At 42.4% G+C, this 22376-nt stretch overlaps 1 protein-coding gene across 1 annotated transcript in view; it reads left to right on the plus strand.

Annotated features, from left to right (window-relative positions):
- iav (transient receptor potential cation channel subfamily V iav) overlaps positions 1-22376 on the plus strand; it is a 262128-nt gene that overhangs the window by 137961 nt on the left and 101791 nt on the right. Inside the window, exons 11-12 of the mRNA XM_068226013.1 lie at positions 2783-2971; positions 19721-19836. Of these exons, the coding sequence (XP_068082114.1) occupies positions 2783-2971; positions 19721-19836 (305 nt within the window). The remainder of the gene's footprint in view (positions 1-2782; positions 2972-19720; positions 19837-22376) is intronic.

Below are 22376 nucleotides of genomic sequence, written 5' to 3' on the forward strand. Positions count from 1 at the left end.
CATTAGCAATGTTCGCCATCATAGGGACAACCACTGGATTGAGTACATCAACGTACTGTCGAGCAGTCATAGTGCCCTCAGCAAGCACTAATTGTGATTTCACATTAAAGCCAATAGTTCCCCAGACCATAATGCTTGGTGTTGGCCCTGTGTGCCTCTCGACAATAAGATCTGGGCGGCCCCTCTCCCCGGTACGTCGGCGCACACGATTCCGGCGATCACTGCGGGCAAGGCAGAAGCGCGATTCATCACTAAAGACGACCATATGCCATTCGTCGACCCACGCCGATCTTTCTCGACACCAGGCCAGCCTTACATGTCGCTGTTGTGGGGTCAATGGAAAACCTTCTGCAGGGACACGGGCTCGTAAGCCAGCTGCACGCAGGCGATTACCAACTGTTTGTTGTGTAACATGGGATGCCACAGCTGCTCAAATTTGCGCTGCTGTTGCATGGGTTCCATCCTGGCCATCCGAATGATGCGGCGATCCTCTCTCACAGTTGTCTGTCGAGCTGGGCCTGTGCCAGGTCTACGAGTGTGGGTACCTTCATTTGATCACTGCTGCCATACACGTTGTACCGTAGATGCCTGTCGGCCAACACGTGCAGCGACAGTCCTTAGCGATAATCCAGCCTCACACACCCCAATTATCCGAGCCCTCTCAAACGACGACAGTTGTTGATAGCGTGCCCTTCTCTGTCGTCGAGGCATGTTTGACGGGGAACACTTCACTGCACAGACTGCAAGTCAACTACGTTACACCAGAGTCCGTATACTGGAGTTGATTCCTCCGCGACCAATCACGTGGGGAGACCTGTAGCAACAATCCAATGGGTCTGACACTTTGATCGTTTACATACCTACACGGCATCGTTCTATATCTTGAAAATCAACACAAACGGCCAATGCCTTCATGGTGTTGCAGTTTCCATTCTCTTAAGTGTATTTACCGTTGGAAAAAATTCATATTTTCAATATCAAATTATTCGTACAAATATAATTATTTTATATAAATTACATAAATATGAAATGCGTATAAATCCATTTACGTTTCCTACTTACCAGACACTGGCAGAAAATGAAATCCCAACACCAAGGAGACCTTACTTTAGAGGAATTCAATTTAGGCTAAGTAATTGTCTAGGTAACATATTTATTTGAATAAGTTTTTCAAGTCACAGGTTCAAGTATGTGCGAGAAGGCATGTGACACTGTGGTATAATAAAAACCGCTGTGATCGTCACGATTTTGAATGCAATCATGCAAACATGCATGTATTATGTCACATAGGAGCCGTATGTTATTTTGCGGGATGGAGTTCCACGCCTGTTGCACTTGGTCAATCAAATCAGTAACGGTTAATGCTGGTATTGGATGATGATGGATTTGTCGTCCCATAATGTCTCATACGTGCTTAGTGGGCGAAAGGTCTGGTGATTGACGCTCTGTAGAGAACGTTGGGTGACAGCATCGGTATGAAGAGGAGCGTTATCCTGTTGGAAACCACTCGTTGGAATACTGCGAATGAATGGCGGCACAACCGGTTCAATCACCAGTCTGACGTCAAGGTCATTGAGATAACGACGAGGATGCTTCTACTGTCAAAGGGAATCACTTCCCTGATCATAACTCTTGGTTGAGTGTGTGGACGCCGTAGAGAGCTTGCATCCAAGCGCTCACCTTGTCTCCTTCTTACCAAACTACGGCCATCACTGACACCAAGACAGAAACGGCTGTCATCTGAGAACATAACAGGTCTCCACTCCATCCTTCAATGAGTTCTAGCTTGACACCACTGAAGTCATAGATGGCAGTGATTCGGAGTTAGTGGCATGAACATTACAGGACATCTGGCTTGGAGCTGTCCCTCAAGTAATCGACTGGGAGCACACTTTGCTATGTCACCCTGGTGACAACAGAAGCTCTAATGGCTGCTGCAGATGCAGTACGATCCACCACAGCCATGCGATGAATACGGCGCTCTTCCCTCTGTGCAACAGGCCGTGTGCAGCAGGCCGCGGGTCTTCTTGAGACAGTGCCTTCCCGTTACCATTGCTGCCAACACCAATACATTGTGGATAGTTCTACTTCGCTGCCAACTCTTTCTGCAATACCGCGGAAATAACATCTACGTTCTTGTGACCCTATTACACGGTAGCGTTCAAACTCAGTAAGCTGCTGATACTGCTTTCTTTGTCTCCTTAAAGACATGTTTGAACTCACATCTACCTGACAACGTCAACACTGAACGATGACTAACGCTCGCGGAGTGTACAGCGCGTATTTAAAGTTAAGTTGCTTTTCAAAGCTGTAGTGGCGCTATTAGCACCAATCTTCACCAGCTAACGCGGAAATTTGAATAGGCGTCATCTTTCAGATGTGCGAACACGCCTCCCCGATTTCGTTTATCTAGCAAATTATTCTTGGTGTTGGGATTTCGCTTTCCGCATTTGCATTATATTTGACTTTCTTGCTGAACACAGCAAATATTGCACTTTTTGTGTCATTAGGAGGAATTAAGAAATTCAGTAATACCAGGAACCTCGCAACTTCGTTAATTTTTTACGTCATCTCAAAACAAACATTGTTATTAATTATGTCATAAATTATAAACAGGTTGTCCTATAATTTTACCTATTTAATAGGTAAACTATATAACTAAGTGCTTGAGCTGAATTTTAATTTGCACTCTATTATTCCCATTACCATTCTGCATACCTGCACACTTGTGTGTATTTGATTCAGCTAACATGATGTATAATAAAATTATTTTATTATTTAGTGGGCAAAGATTGTGGTTTCTCTGGAGCGAGCAGTAAATCAGTCAGATGCACATCACTACCTCCAAGAATACAGCATTTCATTAGGACCAAGTGATGACCCCAGCACTGAGCAGCGTGGAGTAATGGTCATCAAGAGTAAAAGCAAGACTCGGGCCAAGCAACGGAAAGGGGCAGTTATGAATTGGAAGGTAAAACTTGGCTCATTCTTGGATCGCTTGGAATTAGTTTGTTTTGTCAATGGAAGACGCCAGCATTATATTCAGCAATTTGGGAAAGGAATTTAAAACTTGAATTTAGTACATTTGGGTAAAATTCATAAGAACTTTCAAAATTTGCATGTCAAGTAAACTTTATTTGCAACTGGAAATAATGACAGCATAAGGGCGGTATGCATGATTTTATTATTTTTCTCTTTGAAGCAAAGCAAGTGGAATTTTGAAGAAAGATGATTAAAATAAAGCTCTTTAGTTGTCCTGACTTTGTAAAAGTTACTCATATGAAATATATATTTCCATCGCCTAGAATGAAAATGTCTAGAACTTGTGCATTAATTTAAATAATTGTCCTCCTTCAAAATTACAGTGAGAGATATTTGCAAGAGGATTGTTATGACAATCAAAATATTTGGAGTATGCTACTGACGTGTAAGGCAATTTTAATCTGATTATATTCTCCGTATCTTGAATAAAAAAATAACTTATGGTTAACTCTTTCGCTATTAAAACCGCATATGTTATATTAAATATGTATGAGAACGAATTAAAGTGTTAACCAGTATGGTCTATAACCTTAATTATTTAACGAGATGATGAGTAGGTGGAAGAGGAAGAAGAGAAGTAAGAAGGAATGGAAAACTGCTTTCATCACTTTGTTGTACGACAAGTACCCTGTCATTAATAAACTACCTTTACATTTTAAAAATTTCCTCCAGTGTATGCCGAATATTTCAAGGTTCGCAAGTAACCGTGGCTCATTTTGAGTTTTAGCTAGTGGTTCATGGACGGATCCCCTTTCTGACGCAAAGTGAATCTTTAAGGTAAATATCCCACCGTAAGATCTACAGGTATTAAAATGTCAGCCATCTGATTGAAAAGCACATTGCTATGGTACTGAACTAAACATACTTAATGTTTACGTTACACATATAGGTCTTATGGCGACGAAGGGACAGGAAAGGCCTAGGAGTGGGAAGGAAACGGCCGTGGCCTTAATTAAGGTACAGCCCCAGCATTTGCCTGGTGTGAAAATGCGAAACTACGGGAAACCATCTTCATAGCGCTGACAGTGGGGTTAGAACACACTGTCTCCCGGATGCAGCTGCGCGCCGCTAACCGCACGACCATTTTGTTACATGACACTATTTCGGATGACCCCCAATGTCAAAAGAAATGAAGGCAATGCCTCAGGTTGTGGAATCTAGTGCTCGAGACTTGAGGCAAGAAGTGAACGATGACGGCCCTGGAAGCCAGACCGGGTCCTACGAGTTCAAGACCGTGGCCTACCATAATAAAGAGTGGACATGGAAGGAGAGAGCCTTACAACTCATCGCCAGGTGCATGGTCGAGCGACAGGGTGCTACATAGCCAGGATTAATGTCTAAAATGTTAAGTGCCATAACCCATACCCACACATTTTGTCTCTTTTCAACCATACCCCTCCCCCACCGCCACCACCTAAAAGTCACAAGATTCGATATTTCTGAACTTATGATGAAACTATATGAAGCATATATGAACATACATGTTCCAGTAACGTTTCATTGAGCAATCCCCTTACAAACACTGTGCAAAAAGAAAAATCCCTGGGAGGTGCCGGCGCTTTCCGGCCGAAATTAAATACTGCTGGGGCGCTCGAAGGACGCTACGATGACCACGAGCTGGCAGCCGCCTACCTTCTCCAACTGGAGAAGATGACACAGCATGCGGATCGTTGTAGGAATTCGCCACGGAAGTATGCAAGGCATTAGGCAATATGTGGCTTACCACTAGCTCAGCTTATTTTAGAGCATTTTCATCTTTTTAGTGTGCTGGAAACTCATGTGGTAGTCATTTCTGTTTCTTGCGTTGTAACTGTGAATTTTGCAGTTACTTGCTGTTAATGTTTTATTGTGTTTAATAAAGATAATAGATTTATAGATATATAGATATATAGAACAACGCGGCATAATATAAGTTAATTAGTTTTGTAAAACGTTTTGCACGTACTTCGATTCGGAATGCTAAATATGATTCTTAGAACTTTCTTTGTAGAATAAAACTTCGTTCAAAATATTCATTTGCCACACAAACGCAGACAAATATCAGCATTAAATATTTCTGAAGTAAGAAGATAGGCTGACGATATCTGAATTCATTGATGACTGGTTAAATCTGATCGATATCCCATAAATTATATGTAAAGATGGCGTCTACTGTAACGTATGCGTAGGAGTGCTCTGTCTGTATCTCGCAGAAACCGCATAACTGGTAGCATATTTGTCCTGCAAGTGTGTGCTAAGTGAACCTGTACAACTGTGGTGCGAGTTTGGACATAAATATCAACAGATATGTGAATACGGTGAATAAGCGGATTAATGCTTTTGAAGCAACGATGAAGGACTTTGAGGCGCGCCTTCAATTGTTATATCTGCCAACCCGAAGGAAGATTCCCTAGATGCGGTGAGTCGGGATTTTCGAGACTTCCGCGGCGCGATCTCCTCCGAACTAACCGTGCTGAAAAAAGAGCTGTGCAAGTTAGCACGGCAGCTCGATCATCAAGAATAACTCATTGATGAAGGAGAGCAGTACAGCCGTAGGGACTGCCTCCTAATCCATGGAGTCTCCGAGGAACCGTGGGAGAACATTTACGAGAAAGTGAGTGAAACTTTACGAACGAAGTTGAACGTGTACTTCACGATGAGGAGCTTCGACCAGTGCCGCAGGATTGGACGGCCTCAGCGCTCAGCAGCTGAAGTGGTAACTACAGGCAGGCGCCCTATAATGGTTAAATTTACCCGCTACCACGAACGTGACCGCGTATGGAAGGCGAAGCGGTTCCTGGACGGCACAAAGGTACTCATGACCGAGTCCCTCACCAAAACCCGCAAGAGTATATTAAACCTTGCTAGTGATCACTTCGGGACATCCCGCGTCTGGACCCAAGACGGTCGCTTCGTGATCCACCTTCCTAATGGACGAAAAGATCCATCACAACTGTCACGGAACTGGACAGCATAAAAAATCTCCGGGATAACAGTGACGATTGAAATGAAACAACACAGCTCGATAGTGTATTTGTTTGTTATTCATAAGTGTTTCTGTAAGTGTATTATTATGTGTGTGTCTGTGTGTGTGTTAGTGGTAGCCAGTGTAAGCATTTATCAGGATGTCGAGGTAAGTCGCATGCTATTTCTGCTATGTTATTCAGCTGATCCGGAGCTGTGTGCCTAACACTGACCTTGGCAACATCCTTCTTTTCACCCCGTCACCTCTCAGCACAGGCATTCTCCTCAACAGGCATAATCTCCCTCTACCAACTGTTTACAGTGTTGCCATGTCAACGCACTCTCCTTGGTAGCGCACTTCGATGAAATTCAAGCCATAATGAGGGAAAATATTATCCATATTCTTGGTACTGGCAAAAGCTGGCTTTCACCGAGCATGCCCTCTGGTATGGTACAACTTGACTGGTATTCCCTCTTACATCATGATAGATCCGATGGCGGAAGAGAAGGTACCACAGAAACGACTTAAAAATCCGAATGATATGTGTATCAACTAACAATGTACAGCTAGGGCCAGATTTCGTTTGCTGAAGTCTTTTTTTTTTTTTTTTTTGGCTAGTTGCTTTACGTCGCGCCGACACAGATAGATCTTATGGCGCCAATGGGATAGGAAAGGCCTAGGAGTGGGAAGGAAGCAGCCGTGGCCTTAATTAAGGTACAACCCCAGTATTTGCGTGGTGTGAAAATGGGAAACCACGGAAAACCATCTTCAGAGCTGCCGACAGTGGGATTCGAACCCGCTATCTCCCGGATGCAAGCTCACAGCTGCGCGCTTCTAACTGTGCGGCCAACTTGCCCGATTTAATTAAATTTTTGACTATTTGCCTAGACTAACTGATGAATGCAGCTGACTAACTTGTATGACTGGATGATAGAACGAATCTTACAATCTACAATATAGACGCGAAAGCAGACAAGTTTAACTCCCTTTTAATCACTCTGTGCGATAAACAAGCCATTAAACGACAGATAAAAGTTACTCTCCCGTTTTGTCCTTTGCTAAATAATGAAATTAAAAACATGATGGCCCACTGCGATGCAATTTATCGACGCCTTAAACCAAAGTGACTTCGAAAATTATCGGGTCGTTAGAAATCGAGTTAAACAGCTCGTTAGAAACCGTAAACTTACTTACTTGCGAAGCGTGATTGCAAATATGAATAGGCATAGGGAAACCTCAGCAATAACCTCATGCCAGACATACCAATCGATAAGTTATATGACTTTTTTCTTTTACTAAAGAACACCACCTAATGTACTAAATTCCCAAAACTCAGTGCCCAACCCCGTAATTATCCATTTACCTGAACAACAACATTTTACATTCCATCCCGTTACTGCTAATAAAACCGAGCTCGACAGCTGCAGTCGCTTAAGTGCGGCCAGTACCCAGTATTCGGGAGATAGTGGGTTCGAACCCCACTGTCGGCAGCCCTGAAGATGGGTTTCCGTGGTTTCCCATTTTCACACCAGGTACCTTAATTAAGGCCACGGCCGCTTCCTTCCCACTCCTAGCCCTTTCCTGTCCCATCGTCGCCATAAGACCTATCTGTGTCGGTGCGACGTAAAGCAACTTGTAAAAAAACTGCTAATAAAGTTAAAAATGTATTATATTCTATCAAGTCAAAAGCCAGAGTGGATGATATCCCCATAACTTTCTTACACAACATTATTGGTGCTGTTTTACCAATCATTACCCACATTTTTTACTACTGTCTTAAAACTGAACCTTTCCTTCACTATGGAAACTAGCCAATGTTATCCCTGCACCTAAGAAACCCGACCCCTCCCAGCCATCCAACTACAGATTAATTTCTACTTTTGCCGGGCTGAGTGGCTCAGACGGTTAAGGCGCTGGCCTTCTAACCCCAACTTGGCAGGTTCGATCCTGGCTCAGTCCGGTGGTATTTGAAGGTGCTCAAATACGACAGCCCCGTGTCGGTAGATTTACTGGCACGTTAAAGAACTCCTGCGGGACTAAATTCCGGCACCTCGGCGTCTCCGAAGACCTTAAAACGTAGTTAGTGAGACGTAAAGCAAATAACATTATTATTATTATTAATTTCTAGTTTACCTGCAATTTCCTTAGAACTCGAACATCTGGTTCATGAACAGGTAGACCCATTGCAATCTGGCTTCAAGAAAGGACACAGCACAACAACAGCCCTGCTCAAAGTGACTGAGGACATACGACACGCAATGGACCAAAGACTGGTGACAATACTTGCTCTCCTCGATTTCAGTAGCGCATTTGACACTACAAACATCCAGGCTCTATTAAACAAAATGAAATCTCACTACTTCGATTAGGGCGGGCGTATCCCAAGAGTCGCTAATAGGCCCAGTCCTATTCGTCCTATTTACAAACGACATGCCAACAGCGGAACTCACTACCACGCACCTCTACGCTGACGACACTGCCGACACTGCCGACACTGCCATCGCAGTACAACGAACTAATAATTTCTTTTCATTGTACTTCAAAAATCGCACACAACGGATTATAAACATTGACGAAATCTCTCACTGACTGACCAGGGGGGCAGGCACACCACAGGGCTTTATTTTAGGCCCTTTGCTCTTTATTTTGTACATAAACACATTTCATCTAATTTAAACAATTGTAGCTACCATCTTTTGAAACTGTGTCCCCCCCCCCCCCCCTTTGTTTTGTTTTGTTGGCTAAGACTTGGAAAGTCGTAAGATCTTTCGTTATTGATTTTGTGATAACCTTTTATAAGTGGTCTAGGGTTCTGTACATAAAATTTTGTTGTAACTACGCCTTTTTTCTCGAAGTTCATCCGTCGAAATAATGCCATTTCTGTTTAAATCTTGTGGTACCTTAGTTTTGAAATTTGTAAGATACTGAGTTCAGTTTTGGTTGTGTTTCAAATAGAAATAATACACAAAATTTGTTAAAAATAACACTTATTTTTCTTGTACCATCCATGGATACACCACTGTTCCCAGCCTGCTTCCAATTCAATTGTCGTTCGTCATCCCATTGATTGTTCACAGTTGGCTACATGTAAAACACGTTATTCATGAAACCGTTAAGAATTGGTATACGAGTGACAGACACCAATTTCACTACGTAAACGTGACAATGTATAACAATTCCTTTGTGTTGGGTTCTAGACTTTCTATTTCCCTTCCTAACAGTGTCAGAAATACCACCTCATTATTTTTTTTTTGTTAGTTGCTTTACGTCTCACCGACACAGACAGGTCTTATGGCGACGAAGGGGCAGGAAAGGCCTAGGAATGGGAAGGAAGTGGCCATGGCCTTAATTAAGGTACAGCCCCACCATTTTCCTGGTGTGAAAATGGGAAACCACGGAAAACCAACTTCAGGGCTGCTGACAGTGGGGTTCGAACCCACTATCTCCCGGATGCGAGCTCACGGCTGTGCGCTCCTAACCGCACGGCCAACTCGCCCGGTTTAATTAAATAGTTGACTATTTGCCTAGACTAGCTGACTAACTTGTGTGACTGGATGATAGAACGAATGTGACTTAGAAAAGCGTAATATACAGCATTTCTGTGTATGTTAAAATTTAGTATATAATATTATGTACTCAAACTCTGCTCCCAATGATGTATCACTCCAGTGGTTAAGGGTAGGAGAGGGCAAAAAGCCCTAACTTCGCCACTTACTAAGGCAATTCATTAATAATTGAAAGTAAAATTCCCACTGTATATCGTAGGAGGCGCCTGTGTTTTGTTCTCAATACCTACTACACAAATTTAAAATGATGATATAATAATACACACAGTTACGAGCGAGACATCGGGAAGTGCAGACGTGTGAATGAGCTGAGGTGCGCAATATGGGAATAACGATACAGCAATACAGGCTAAGAATTGGAAGATGGCATGGTGCAAGGCAGTGTTGGAAGGAAGGTGGAGTTGAGAGAGGAAGAGAAATTAGTGGTTATAAAGGACTGTTGGAGATTATGTTGTGTGCGACGGTTATTGCGACGCTGCTGGTGGTAGGAGGTATAGAAAAGAATCCGGGTCCAAACCAGGGACCGTTCGGCTGGGAGGAGCTTGAAGAGATCAAGAGAGTGGTGAAGGAAGCAAGCAAAGGAGAAGAAATTAAGGAAATGATGCAGGAACACCAGGCAACCCAAATGAAGGAGATGAAGGACTTAAAAAGTTTTATAAAAGAAGAAATTGGAGGTGTAAATGACAAGTTAGCGGAGATAGAAGATGAGGTAGAGAGCTTGAAAAAGAAGGTGGTGGTACTGGAAGAGGAATTAACAGCAATGAAGAGAGAAGTGAGGTTAGCGAGGAACGAATCGGCAAGAAAAAATGTGTTTGTGTATGGTGTACCTGAGGAAGGAACAGAATCAAAAGTGGAATTAGTATTGAAAGTGGTGGACATAGTTTCGAACAAAATGAAGATAAACTTTTCTGAAGTTGATATAGATGATATATATAGAGTGGGAAGGAACAAGGGACATAGGCCGGTGAAGTTAAGATTAATATCAACCCTGATGGCTGATATACTTCTGAGGAATGCTGGAAATTTGAAAGGATCGAACATTTATTTGAAGGCTGAGATAGAGAAAGAAGATAGGATGCGGTTGGAGGTCTATAAGCGGCATATGTGGCGTGCTAGAGCGGAGGGATTGCGAGTCAAGATAGTGGGGAGGTGTCTGGTTACTTCAGGCAGAAATTGGTCGCGATCGTGGACACAGGAGGAACTGCTGAGGATGGAAAAATGTGAGGAGGAAATGAGTTGCAGAAATCGAGAGCGGGGCGACATCAGTACGGAGAAGGAAGAGAGAAGAGGGGACTGCGGTGTCAGCGGGCAGGTAGCGAAGACAGTACAGTCCTTGGTGAGCCAGAACAGCCCAGGAAGGAGTGAATCAACAAGTAGGACACTAGACCGAAGTTTTTTTTTTTTTTTGCTAGTTGCTTTACGTCGCACCGACTCAGATAGGTCTTATGGCGACGATGGGACAGGATAGGGCTAGGAGTGGGAAGGAATCGGCCGTGGCCTTAATTAAGGTACAGCCCCAGCATTTGCCTGGTGTGAAAATGGGAAACCACGGAAAACCATTTTCAGGGCTGCCGATAGTGGGGTTCGAACCTACTATCTCCCGAATACTGGATACTGGCCGCAATTAAGCGACTGCAGCTATCGAGCTCGGTTAGACCGAAGTGAAGTGGATACAGGTAGTGAAGAGGTGACGGGAAGGGAAAGGAGTCAGGGTAGTGACTTAACCTCCCCAAATAGGAATAATGCAGAAATAAACCTGGAGAGAAAGCAGGCGTTAAATAAGGCGAGATCCTTAAGTTTAAAAGATCTATGGGGTGGGAAAAAAGGCACTGGCACGGAAAAGGGGAAGGATGGGGGTGAGAAGAAAGAGAGGGATGGGGTGGAGCCAAAAGGAAGAATCACGAGAAGTAAGGGGGGAAGTGGTGAAATGCAGAAGTATAGGGAGGGAGGGGGAGGAAATAAATAACTAGATATGGTGATAGGGATGCTGAATATTGAGGGGTTGATGGGGAAGTTAGGGAATAAGGAAATTGTGGATTTAGTGAAAGATTTTGAGATTATTGCTCTAGTAGAGACGTGGTTAGGGAAGGGGGTTGAAATTACATGGGACGGTTATAGAGTAGTTAACGTGTTAAGGGAAAAAATAGGAAAGAGGGGCCGAAACCCAGGGGGCATAGTAGTTTTAATAAGGAATGAGATAGCTGAATGGGTGGAGACGTTACAGACTAGGGTAGAAGGGGTAGTGTGGTTGAGAGTAAAAATGGGGAAGGGGGCAGCGGAAGCAATTTGTCTGGCACTGCTTTATAACCATCCGAGCGATTCAGTGTATGCAAATAAACATTTTTTTGACGAACTGATTGAAGAAATAAACACAATTAAAGGAATGTATGTAGAAGATGGGATGATTTTATTGGGGGATTGGAATGCGAGAGTGAGCAATAGAGTACCGGTATACGGGAAAGAAGTAAAAGTAGACGGGGTACTGCAAAGGAAGAGCAAGGATAATGTTGTAAATAGTTATGGAGAAAGGTTATTAGAGTTATGTGCTCTAGAACATTTATTTATTTTAAATGGGTGGATGAAGGGGGATAGTGTGGGTGATTTGACGTATATTACAACAAATGGAGGGAGTGTGGTGGACATAGGAATAAGCTCAGAGATAGCGTTAAGGAGAATAATAAGTTTTGAGGTGTTAGAATATGGGTTGACAGAACATATGCCTATCAAAATAAAATTGAGAACTTTGGTTGCTGATGAGAAGGGAAAGATGGAGGAAAGTAAGGAGAGGTATAGGAATGGAGGATGGAAGTATGTATGGGATGATAATACCAAAGAGAAATTAAGACGGCATTTGAAAGAGGAGGGAGATATATTAAGGGTAGGAATTGAAAGGGCGGTAGAAGGGAATGATATGGATAACGTGTTAAAATTAATTGAACTCCCTGTATGGAGGGTGGGGAAGAAAGTGAGGAGAAGGGTAGAGGGAAAAAAGAATAAAATGAATGGATGGTTTGATGAAGACTGTAGGAGAAAACGTGAGGTTGTAATGAGAGCCCTAGCGGAGTTTAGGAAGGAGGGTATGCAAGAAAAAAGGAAGGAATATTGTAAATTGAGAAGGGAATATAAAGAGGTATTGAATGAGAAGAAAAGAGGATGGAAGGAGGCGGAAGCTGAAAAAATAAATATATATTGCAGAGAGAAGAAATTTGAGAGGATTTGGGAGTCAATAAACAAGATCAGAAGAACGAAACCGGAGGGGAAGGGAGATAAAATAGGAGAAAACGAGTGGGTTAGGCATTTTAAAAGGCTTTTAGAAGGGGAGAGGAAATTGGGTAGAGAAATAGACAAGTCACAAATTGGAAGGGAACTGGAAGTAGGCATTACAATATTGGATGGGGAGATAACAAGGCAGGAGGTAATTACAGTATTAAAAAATGCTAGACCCAAGGCTGCAGGAGGTGTGAATGGTATTTCCAATAGTGTATGGAAAGAGGTAGGGGCAAATGAACCGATGTTGAGAGGGATTGTGAAATTCTTTAATAGGTTGCTGGAAACGGGGAAATTTCCTAGAGAATGGAGGATGGGGGTATTATGCCCTATTTATAAAAATAAAGGAGCTAGTAGTGATCCAAACAACTATAGAGGAATTACACTCCTAGACTCGCTGTCAAAGGTGTACACAGGGGTTTTGGCGAATAGGATAACAAATTGGGCGGAACAGTACGGTAGGATATCTGAGTTCCAAAATGGATTTAGGAAAGGATGTAATACAGTTGATAATGTTTGGATTCTGGACACTTTGATTACAAAGTATGTGAGGATAGCAGGGCGTAAATTATTTATAGCAGCGATTGACTTAGAAAAAGCCTTTGATACGGTCAGTAGGGAGGCGCTATTTTTGAGATTAGGGGAGGTTGGAATGTCAAAAAAATGAGGGTGGCAATTGAAACTATTTATGAGGAAGTGTTTGTGATGATTAAATTGCAGGATGGAAGGTTGAGTAAGTGTTTTGAATCGAAAAGCGGGGTGAGACAGGGATGTAAGCTATCCCCGATATTATTTATATTATTTATAAATAATATTTTAGAGGGTCATGGTGGAGACGCATGGCATTGCCCTTGGGTAGGGAAAATGGAGGTTCCGGGGTTGCTATTCGCGGATGACCTATTGATTTTGGCTTTGACGGCAAATGGTTTGCAAAAAGGGTTGGACAAGGTAGTTGAATATACTAGGAAATGGTCTCTCAGAGTAAATGTAAGAAAGACTCAGATATTGGTGTGTAGGAAAAGGGGTGGGAGAAAGAATAAGGAAGTCTGGAGGCTGGAGCAGGAAGAAATTAAACCAGGGGGAAAAATTGAGTACCTAGGTGTAATAATTAGTAAGAATGCTTCTTGGAAAAATCAGTGTAAGAAGGCAAAACTTAAAGGAAGAGGAGCGCTTGCGGTAGTAGGGGCATTAGAAAAGAAATTTCCAGACGTTAAATACAAAATTCAGAAAACGGTGTTTAAATCACTGGTAATGGGCAAAATGCTATTTGGGGTTGAAGTATGGGGAATGGAGGAAGACAGGAGTGAACTAAACCAGGTGGTGGCGAAATTTAGCAAGATCATGATGGACCTACCGAATTGTACAGCCAATGCCGGGGCCAGATTAGTCTGTAAAGAATCGATAGAGGTTGAAATATCTAAGAGGGTGTTCAAGTACTGGATTAGATTGGAGGAAGGGAAGGGTGGGGCGTTAGTACAAGAAACGTTTAATTTTCAGAAAGGTATGACGAATGAAGGTTACTGGGTGAATAAGTGCAAAAAATGGTTACAAAAGATTGGATTGGGGGTATATGGAGAGGTCTGGGGGGATGGTAGGAATAAATGGGTATGGGAAAGGATAAAGGGAAGACTACTAGATATTGAAAGACAGAGCTTAATAGGGGAATGTAGAGAGAGAGTCTCTTTATCAGTTTTAAATAAATTGGTGGAAGTAATAAACCCGAAAACGGAGTTTGAGGGTAGAAGGGATAAGAGAGGTTTGTATTGGTGGTTATTGGGTGTTCCGAGGAATAGGGGATGGGTAGGTAGTGAGAATAGGGATAGATGTGTGTTATGTGGAGAGAAGTGGGAGGACCTGCATATTTTTAATCAATGCCGAACTTTGGCGGAGATAAAGATCAAACTACTAAGTAAGAAGGAGCTGCATATGGTAGGGGAAAGCTATAAGATAACATCTTGGTTATGTAGAGAGTGGGAGAAAGGAACGAATATAACGAAATTCTTAAATGTGGCCAGAGCTATATTTATAAAGAAATTGAGGAAGTAACAGGGGTTGTACAGATAATGTGGTTTGTGCTGAGGGAGAAAGGGGGAAGGCATTCTGCTCAGAGGAATGGATATCCGCCCTGAGCAAATGCGGGAAGAGTATCATGGTAATCATGATATCAGAAGAGGGGGCTTTAGTGTTAGGGGAAAGGGGGAGAACACCTTGCCCTGTGGAAAGGTGATCCGCCTGGGGCAAAGGGAAAGCCTGAGAAAATTAGGTAAGCGTTGAGAAAAGGGGAGGTTGAGTAGGTTTGAGGGTAGTGTAAAGCTTAGTAAAAAAAAAAAAAGGCGAGTTGACTGAGTGAACTAATGGACTTGGAATGGAGTACTGTCTGTTGGTGTGTAAATGAGGAGTGAAAAAAAAGGGATTGTTTGTGAGGAAGAAGTATAAAGAAGGTATATGTGATAGAATTGAGATAGATTAAGTGGGAATGTAGTTAAGGAGAAAATGTTGGCAGTATGGAAATTATGAAAGTAGGTAAAAAAAAAATTTAAAAAAATGGTGTAGATGCCTTCATGAAGGGTGTAAAATTGAGGGATTCTTGATGTTTATGTATTAAGTTTAATGTGTAATAGTAATTTAGATAGATTAAGGGGGACTGTAGTTGAGGAAATGTTGGAAGTATAAAAATTAAGTCCAACGGTTTGAGGCAAGTGTGGTGTTGTAGATTGTGAAGACTGAGTGAACTGATGGACTTGGAATGGAAACTGTCTGTTTGTGTGTAAGTGAAAAAAAAATTGTTGATGTTTAAGTCTTAAGTTCAAGAAGGTGAGATGTACTGGGCGGGAATAGTGCGAGAGAGGAGAAGGTGGCGTATCAAGGGAAGAGGGACGGGTTGGGGCTTGACCCAACCCAAAGAAGCTAGGCTTTAGCATGTCTGCACGGCAAGAAAAGAAAAAGAAGAGGGAAGGTAGTGAGCTGACAATGAACAGAGGTGTGACGTATATAGCGGAAGTGTGTGACAAGCCATGTGATGGATCTGGTTTCCGCCAAGCTGGCTTGGCACACATGGTAGGTAAGGAATACATTGTCAGCAGGTGTAGGTGAGAAATAAGATCAGTTCTCACGTGGCGAGGCTGGTCCCTGCGATCAACGGGTTGGTGGGCATGTATTCCATACCGGGCTGACGCAGAGACCGGTCTACTATATATATTTTTTTTCTAGGTGGTTGGTAGGAATAGGGGAATAGGGAAATAGGGTAATTTGTAGTGCGGTGCTTCCTGCACGTTTGCCGGCTATCCGCGTGCGTGTGGGAGGACACTGAGTAGATTTAGAGGTAAATAATTTTGCTAAGTAGTTTTAGGAGATATGTAGTGCCTAGTGTTTGTTTGTTTGTTCTTTTTGTTTTTGGGTTTCGCTTTGTCTGTCTTTATTACCTGTAAAGCCGATGGTGTATTCTAGGGTGGGTAATAAAGATATGTATGTATGTATATAATAATACATTATAGATCCATTCTCATGTTGAAACTGAAAGTGGATTCATGACGCTTTCACCATGAACACGTCTACCTCCGTAGTGTAACTGTAAATGTTACTAACTGCCGTTCTCGAAGGTTTGGGTTCGATTACTGGTACCGCCTAAGACTTTTAATTGGATGCAGGGCTGGTATGTGGTTAAAAATATGCACGTGTTTCACCTCTATTTGAGCACCACGAGGAATACGAGGACACGAGCTTACTGTACCATGAACGCAACTATTGCTGAAGTACTGTACTTACTGCGACATTTATCTCAGAAAGCTTTGGCCCAGATGTGCCCATGAATTTCTTCTTACTTTTATCTTTTATGTAAAATAAGTGTTGAAAATATACCATATACCACATTGTAGTGAAAAATCTGTAAAGTTTTCTTCACAGGTTTGCCGCTGGAGGGTGTCATTTTAAAAGGAAAGTGGGAACATAGACATAGGATTTTAAAGGATGATAAATTTTGGTATTACTGTTTCTGACACTTGTTACATTTTACGCTGTTTTATTGAATACCCATAGATACATTCCTAGTGCCCTGAAAAAACAAAAAGGATGAATAAAATTATAGTTACGTAATATAGAGTGTTTACCAATTAATAATACATTAGTTACCCATTTGTAAATTTTCAGTTGTATAATGGATTTGCTGTTTACATTACAAAAATACAGTATGGTGTAGGCCTACGTACGTGATGTTTTCAAAGGAACATTATGATGAGCGAAAAATATTTGCCACTGAGTTTGCAAATTTTAGTCGTCTACACTTTGGTATGACACATGGAAAAGCAGTTGACATGCAGAGCAGCACTGCACTTCGCACACTATGTAGATACTTTCTTGTGGCATCTGGTCTGTTTCACCCGTGCGACAATCATATGGTCAGTTCTACCATATCTGGAATCGGCGTTATTCAGGCTGGATGGCCTCTTTCGTGAACTTGAACTCGGTCTGCTGTTGCTTTCCAAGATACCCATTACAATTCTCCTGCAAAAATTCAGGGGTCCAACTTACCACCTTTGTACCGATGTAGCAGCCACGCGTTTTGTTCGGCAACATCAACTGCATGGGCTATCAAGGGATAATACCATTTCTCGCCACGAACTGATACGAGATACGGACTCACATTTTGGTCACTTCTGTCCCACCACCCATCCCACCGTTATATATGTGTATTAGGTTAGACTGCTGAATGGTGACAACTTTTCTCTGTGCACGCGAAAACCTTAAAGCGTTGTGAGGAAGGAAAACAGAAGCACCGTTTGAAGCCACAGACCCCACATTGTTATCTTCCACTTTGTTACAACAATTTTATTATCTGAGGTCACCTTGGATTCAAAGAAACCGCGCTTTTCTTTTATTAATTTGTTTTGACTTTAGAGGACATTTCGAGATTCTGTCATCTCGGATTGTGCCTGTTCTTTTTAGATTCCGATTTCCAAGCTCGTCAATAAGAGGCATATTTTTGAATAGGTTATCAAAATATATATGGTAGGGAAAGGGGCCCATGTCCATCAGGATGTCGTTGTATTGGAGAACAACTGAAGGGCCCATACCTACTGCTTCATATGCCTTAAGGATCACAGTTTTTGATCCCTGGTATGGATCCATCCACACAACGTAGCCAGAGTATGTAGCACCAACCCATAGTTTGTAACCGTACCTAATAGGCTTGCCGCGTATGAACTGCTTACAGCCATGTCGCCCATGATATGGGATCATGGCCTCATCAACACTGTTCAGTTAGTGATGATGACGTCTTTTATTCAAAAGATCATAAAGTGGTCGAATCCTTGAGAAACGATCATTTGGATCCAATTCATCATTGTCACAACAATGCAAGTTGGAAGTAATGAACTCGAATCTGTTTCTTGACAAAGCTGTAGCTGCAGCTTCGTTGAATGTGTCCTTGCCAAGATCCCAATACATTCTCCTCCTGGACACCTGTGAATATCCACTAAGTAGCAAAATTCCTATGAAACATTTCATTTCTTCATGGATGATATCCGCTAAAAGTTTTCTCCGGGCTGCGTATCTACTGCTGTGGGTTACTAAAAGTTCTACTTCCTCCTTATCAAAGAAATCATAAAAGGTCTCACCTGGAGTTCTTGAGTTTTTAACAACGCAATCAGTTGTGATGGAGGGTGGTTGCTGGGAGCGACGTCAACTTCCTCTGCCGTGTTTTCGTCGGTATGATCACACAATGCAGTAGTGGGTGGCATTACTGCAGTCTGAGCCTCTGAAGAAATATCGCCCTCTTCATCCTCTTCTAATACAGCTAATAGCTCATCAAGTATTAGATCTATACAACAATAATAAGGAAACAATCACTTCTTTATCCTAGTAGCTTTACTCGGTAAATGTTAAAGAATATTATTAATAACTTCTATAATAGAGAATCTGGTCAGAAGTGGATATTATTTCATTGCCGTACTACTACTGAAACTCAACAGTGTGCATATAACAATGTAGGTGCACGTTCCCACTGTCCTTTTAGAAGGACACCATAATTTACGCCCTCCCCATGGCTTGATTTGAAACTTCTCCTCTCCAATTCTACTACTAAACGGAAGCCACATACTTTAAGTATACAATTTATCATAAAAACACGTAAAGTATATGATAAATTAAGGAATACTTACTTCTGAGGATGACAAGACGGACAAAATGCCATCTTGAAAAAGAAGTTCAGCAACAATAGCTTGTTCCCTCCAAATGTTGCCAGGGCAGCCAACTTCAGCTTTACAGATCTCTTACCACAGCCCTCTTGATGCTCACATGATCACGAATGCTGGGCTAATTTACACAGAATAAGCTAGAGAGGGGTTTAATGAGTTCATGTTTGGCGACCTTATAGTAGGACAGTGGGCATATCTGGGATCAAACGTAACAAATAGTTACATTTTTATATGCTTTTATATTCACGAAATTTCTCTGAGGTACAAACAAGTTTTGTCTCTTTAGGATTGCAAATTGGCAAACTGAAATTCAGGTGCCACTTAAAATCATAAGAAATTTTGTCTTTGACATAGTACCAATGCAGTTCTCAAATGTTCCCTAAAATACCAATCCCTACTGCCACTTCATTACACTTACTTTGGTAAATAAATGAACCAGATGAAGTACCTACCTTTCGACATGATTATGGCTATCAGCGTTGTAAGAGAAGACATTCTTCTTGTCCTAATATTTCAATAGTAAGAACGGTGCCCTTTTAAATTGGTTATGGGAATAAGTGTTAAATATTTAGCTTGAGCATAAATGGTACATAATGTACAGAACCATGCATAGAGATCGTAGATAGTACATAAACACTATGTTTCTAACATTCATTCTTGAAGATACTTACCATTGATTGATATTAATGACATGTCATTCTTTTTCTCAGCGTGTAGGTAAAGTGACCATAAATGAGCTACGGAAGCGAGGCATGACTGGAGAACAACTGCGCAGATTAATGTGGGAGCGGGCATCCATCTCAACACCTGTACGAGTTCCTGTCAGGTAACATTTCTTCAATTCATTTTTAATACTTTAGAGTTAAAGTAGTTTTCGTAAACAGAACCAATTGTGAAACGAACTTCTTACCGAGTGCACGCACACACACACACACATGCACTTCATGGGTCTTCATGCTAGTTAGGATGACTTTGTTACATTATTGCTTCTCTTGCCCTATACTAAAAATATTATCAGCCCCCTAGGCCGCCACGATTTAAGATTACTCATATTCCTGTTTCATAAATATAGTGGCTATCTTTGTTATAAATCTGGACGTCAGAGGTAAACTATCGTTGTCGGGTTGAGTGGCCTTCTGACGCGAATTTGGCAGGTTCAGTCCTGGCTCAGTCCGGTGGTTTCTGAAGGTGCTAAAATACGTCAGCCTCGTGTCGATAGATTTCTTGGCACGTAAAAAACTCCTGCGGGAAAAAATTTCGGAGTCTCCAAAAACCGTCAAAAAGTAGTTAGTGGGACATAAAAGGAATAATCACTATGGCAAGTGATCATACAACAGTCCAACCTGTCTTAAAGGTAAAATGAAATGACGTATGGCTTTTTGTGCCGGGAATGTCCGAGGCCATGTTCTGCTCGCCGGCTGCAGGTCTTTTGATTGGACTCCCGTAGGCGACCTGCGCGTCATGATGAGGATGAAATGATGATGAAGACGACACATACACTCAGCCCGCGTGCCAGCGAAATTAACCAATTTTGGTTAAAATTTCCGACCCTGCCGGGAATCGAACCCCAGCCACCTGAGAACAAAGGCCAGCACGCTAACCATTTACCCATGGAGCCGGACCATCTTAAAGGTACAGCAACAGAATATTCGGACGTTGTGAGCATCGAGTATATAAGGAAAACGTTTCCTCGCAAGAAAAAAAGACCAATGTTAAATACGGATTATTGCTTACGAAGAGGTATAGTGTAGTGGCTGATAAGAATAAAGGTCAAAGAGAGAAACATTGCGAAAATGGTAGTTTGTTTTCTTTCTTCTTTCTTAATCCGATTACCCTCCAGGGTTGGCTTTTCCCTCTCACTCAGCGAGGGATCCCACATCTACCACCTCAAGGGCAATGTCCTGGAGCGTGAGTCTTTTGGTTGGGGGATACAACCCGTAATGAGGAACAGTACCTCGCCCAGGCGACCTCACTGGCTATGCTGAACAGGGGCCTTGTGGGGGAATGGGAAGAATGGACGGGATAGACAAGGAAGAGGGAAGGAAGTGGCCGTGGCCTTAAGTTAGGTACTATCCCAATATTTGCCTACAGGAGAAGTAGGAAACCACGGAAAACCACTTGGAGAATGGCTGAGGAGGGAATTAAAAACCCCTCTACTCAATTGACCTCCCGAGGGTGAGTAGATCCCGTTCCAACCGTCGTACCACTTTTCAAATTTCGTGGCAGAGCCGGGAATCGAACCGGAGCCTGCGGAGGTGGCAGCTAATCACACTAAACACTACACCACATAGTTATTCTGTGGAGAAAATGGAAAGGACACACTTATTGAGAGTATGTAGGAAGACTGACTCGCTTAGAGTTAAATATCTGGGTAGTGAATATAAAGCTGAAATAGGAAGAGAAATAATTCATACAATGGTAACGTTATTAAATAATTAGTAGATTGCACCGGGAAGGCCAGCAACATATTTCTCGATTTTAAATAAGTGCGACAAAATAAAATAAAATAAGCAATAACGTAACTAATAAATGGTAGTACCCAACTTTGTCCTACAATGTGTAACACTGTATAACATCTAGGACAAAACGTGGGGGGAGTTGATTATTTGTGGAATATTACGTTTGAATAAATATTCAGTCTCTGTAACAAGGAAACTCAAATGCATGATCCAAAAAAGAATGGATTGCTATAATCTCCCCAGTTTTATGTGATCCGGAGCTAGGAGATGAGAGTATTCTGTTATTATTCTATTCGATTTGATTCGATTCTATTCTCCTCTTCTTAATCCGCTTACCCTCCAGGGTTGGTTTTTCCCTCGGACTCAGCGAGGGATCCCACCTCTGCCGTCTCAAGGGCAGTGTCCTGGAGCTTCAGACTCTTGGTCGGGGGGATACAGCTGGGGAGGATGACCAGTACCTCGCCCAGGCAGCCTCACCTGCTACGCTTAACGGGGCCTTGCGGGGGGATGAGAAGATTGGAAGAGATATACAAGGAAGAGGGAAGGAAGCGGCCGTGGCCTTAAGTTAGGTACCATCCCGGCGTTTGCCTGGAGAAGAAGTGGGAAACAACGGGAAACCACTTCCAGGATGGCTGAGGTGGGAATCGAACCCACCTCTACTCAGTTGACCTCCCGAGACTGAGTGGACCCCGTTCCAGCCCTCGTACCACTTTTCAAATTTCGTGGCAGAGCCGGGAATCGAATCCGGTCCTCCGGGGGTGGCAGCTAATCACACTAACCACTACACCACCAAGGCTCGTGGTTTATGCGAAATTAGGAGGTGAATTTCAGTACATTACCAGTCGTAAGTGTGACACATTATTGTAACCTGTATAGTTGCACCCGTAAGAGCGTTCGTGAAGTACTT

The sequence above is a fragment of the Anabrus simplex genome, chromosome 2 (assembly GCF_040414725.1).
Source record: "Anabrus simplex isolate iqAnaSimp1 chromosome 2, ASM4041472v1, whole genome shotgun sequence".
Lineage (NCBI taxonomy): Eukaryota > Metazoa > Arthropoda > Insecta > Orthoptera > Tettigoniidae > Anabrus > Anabrus simplex.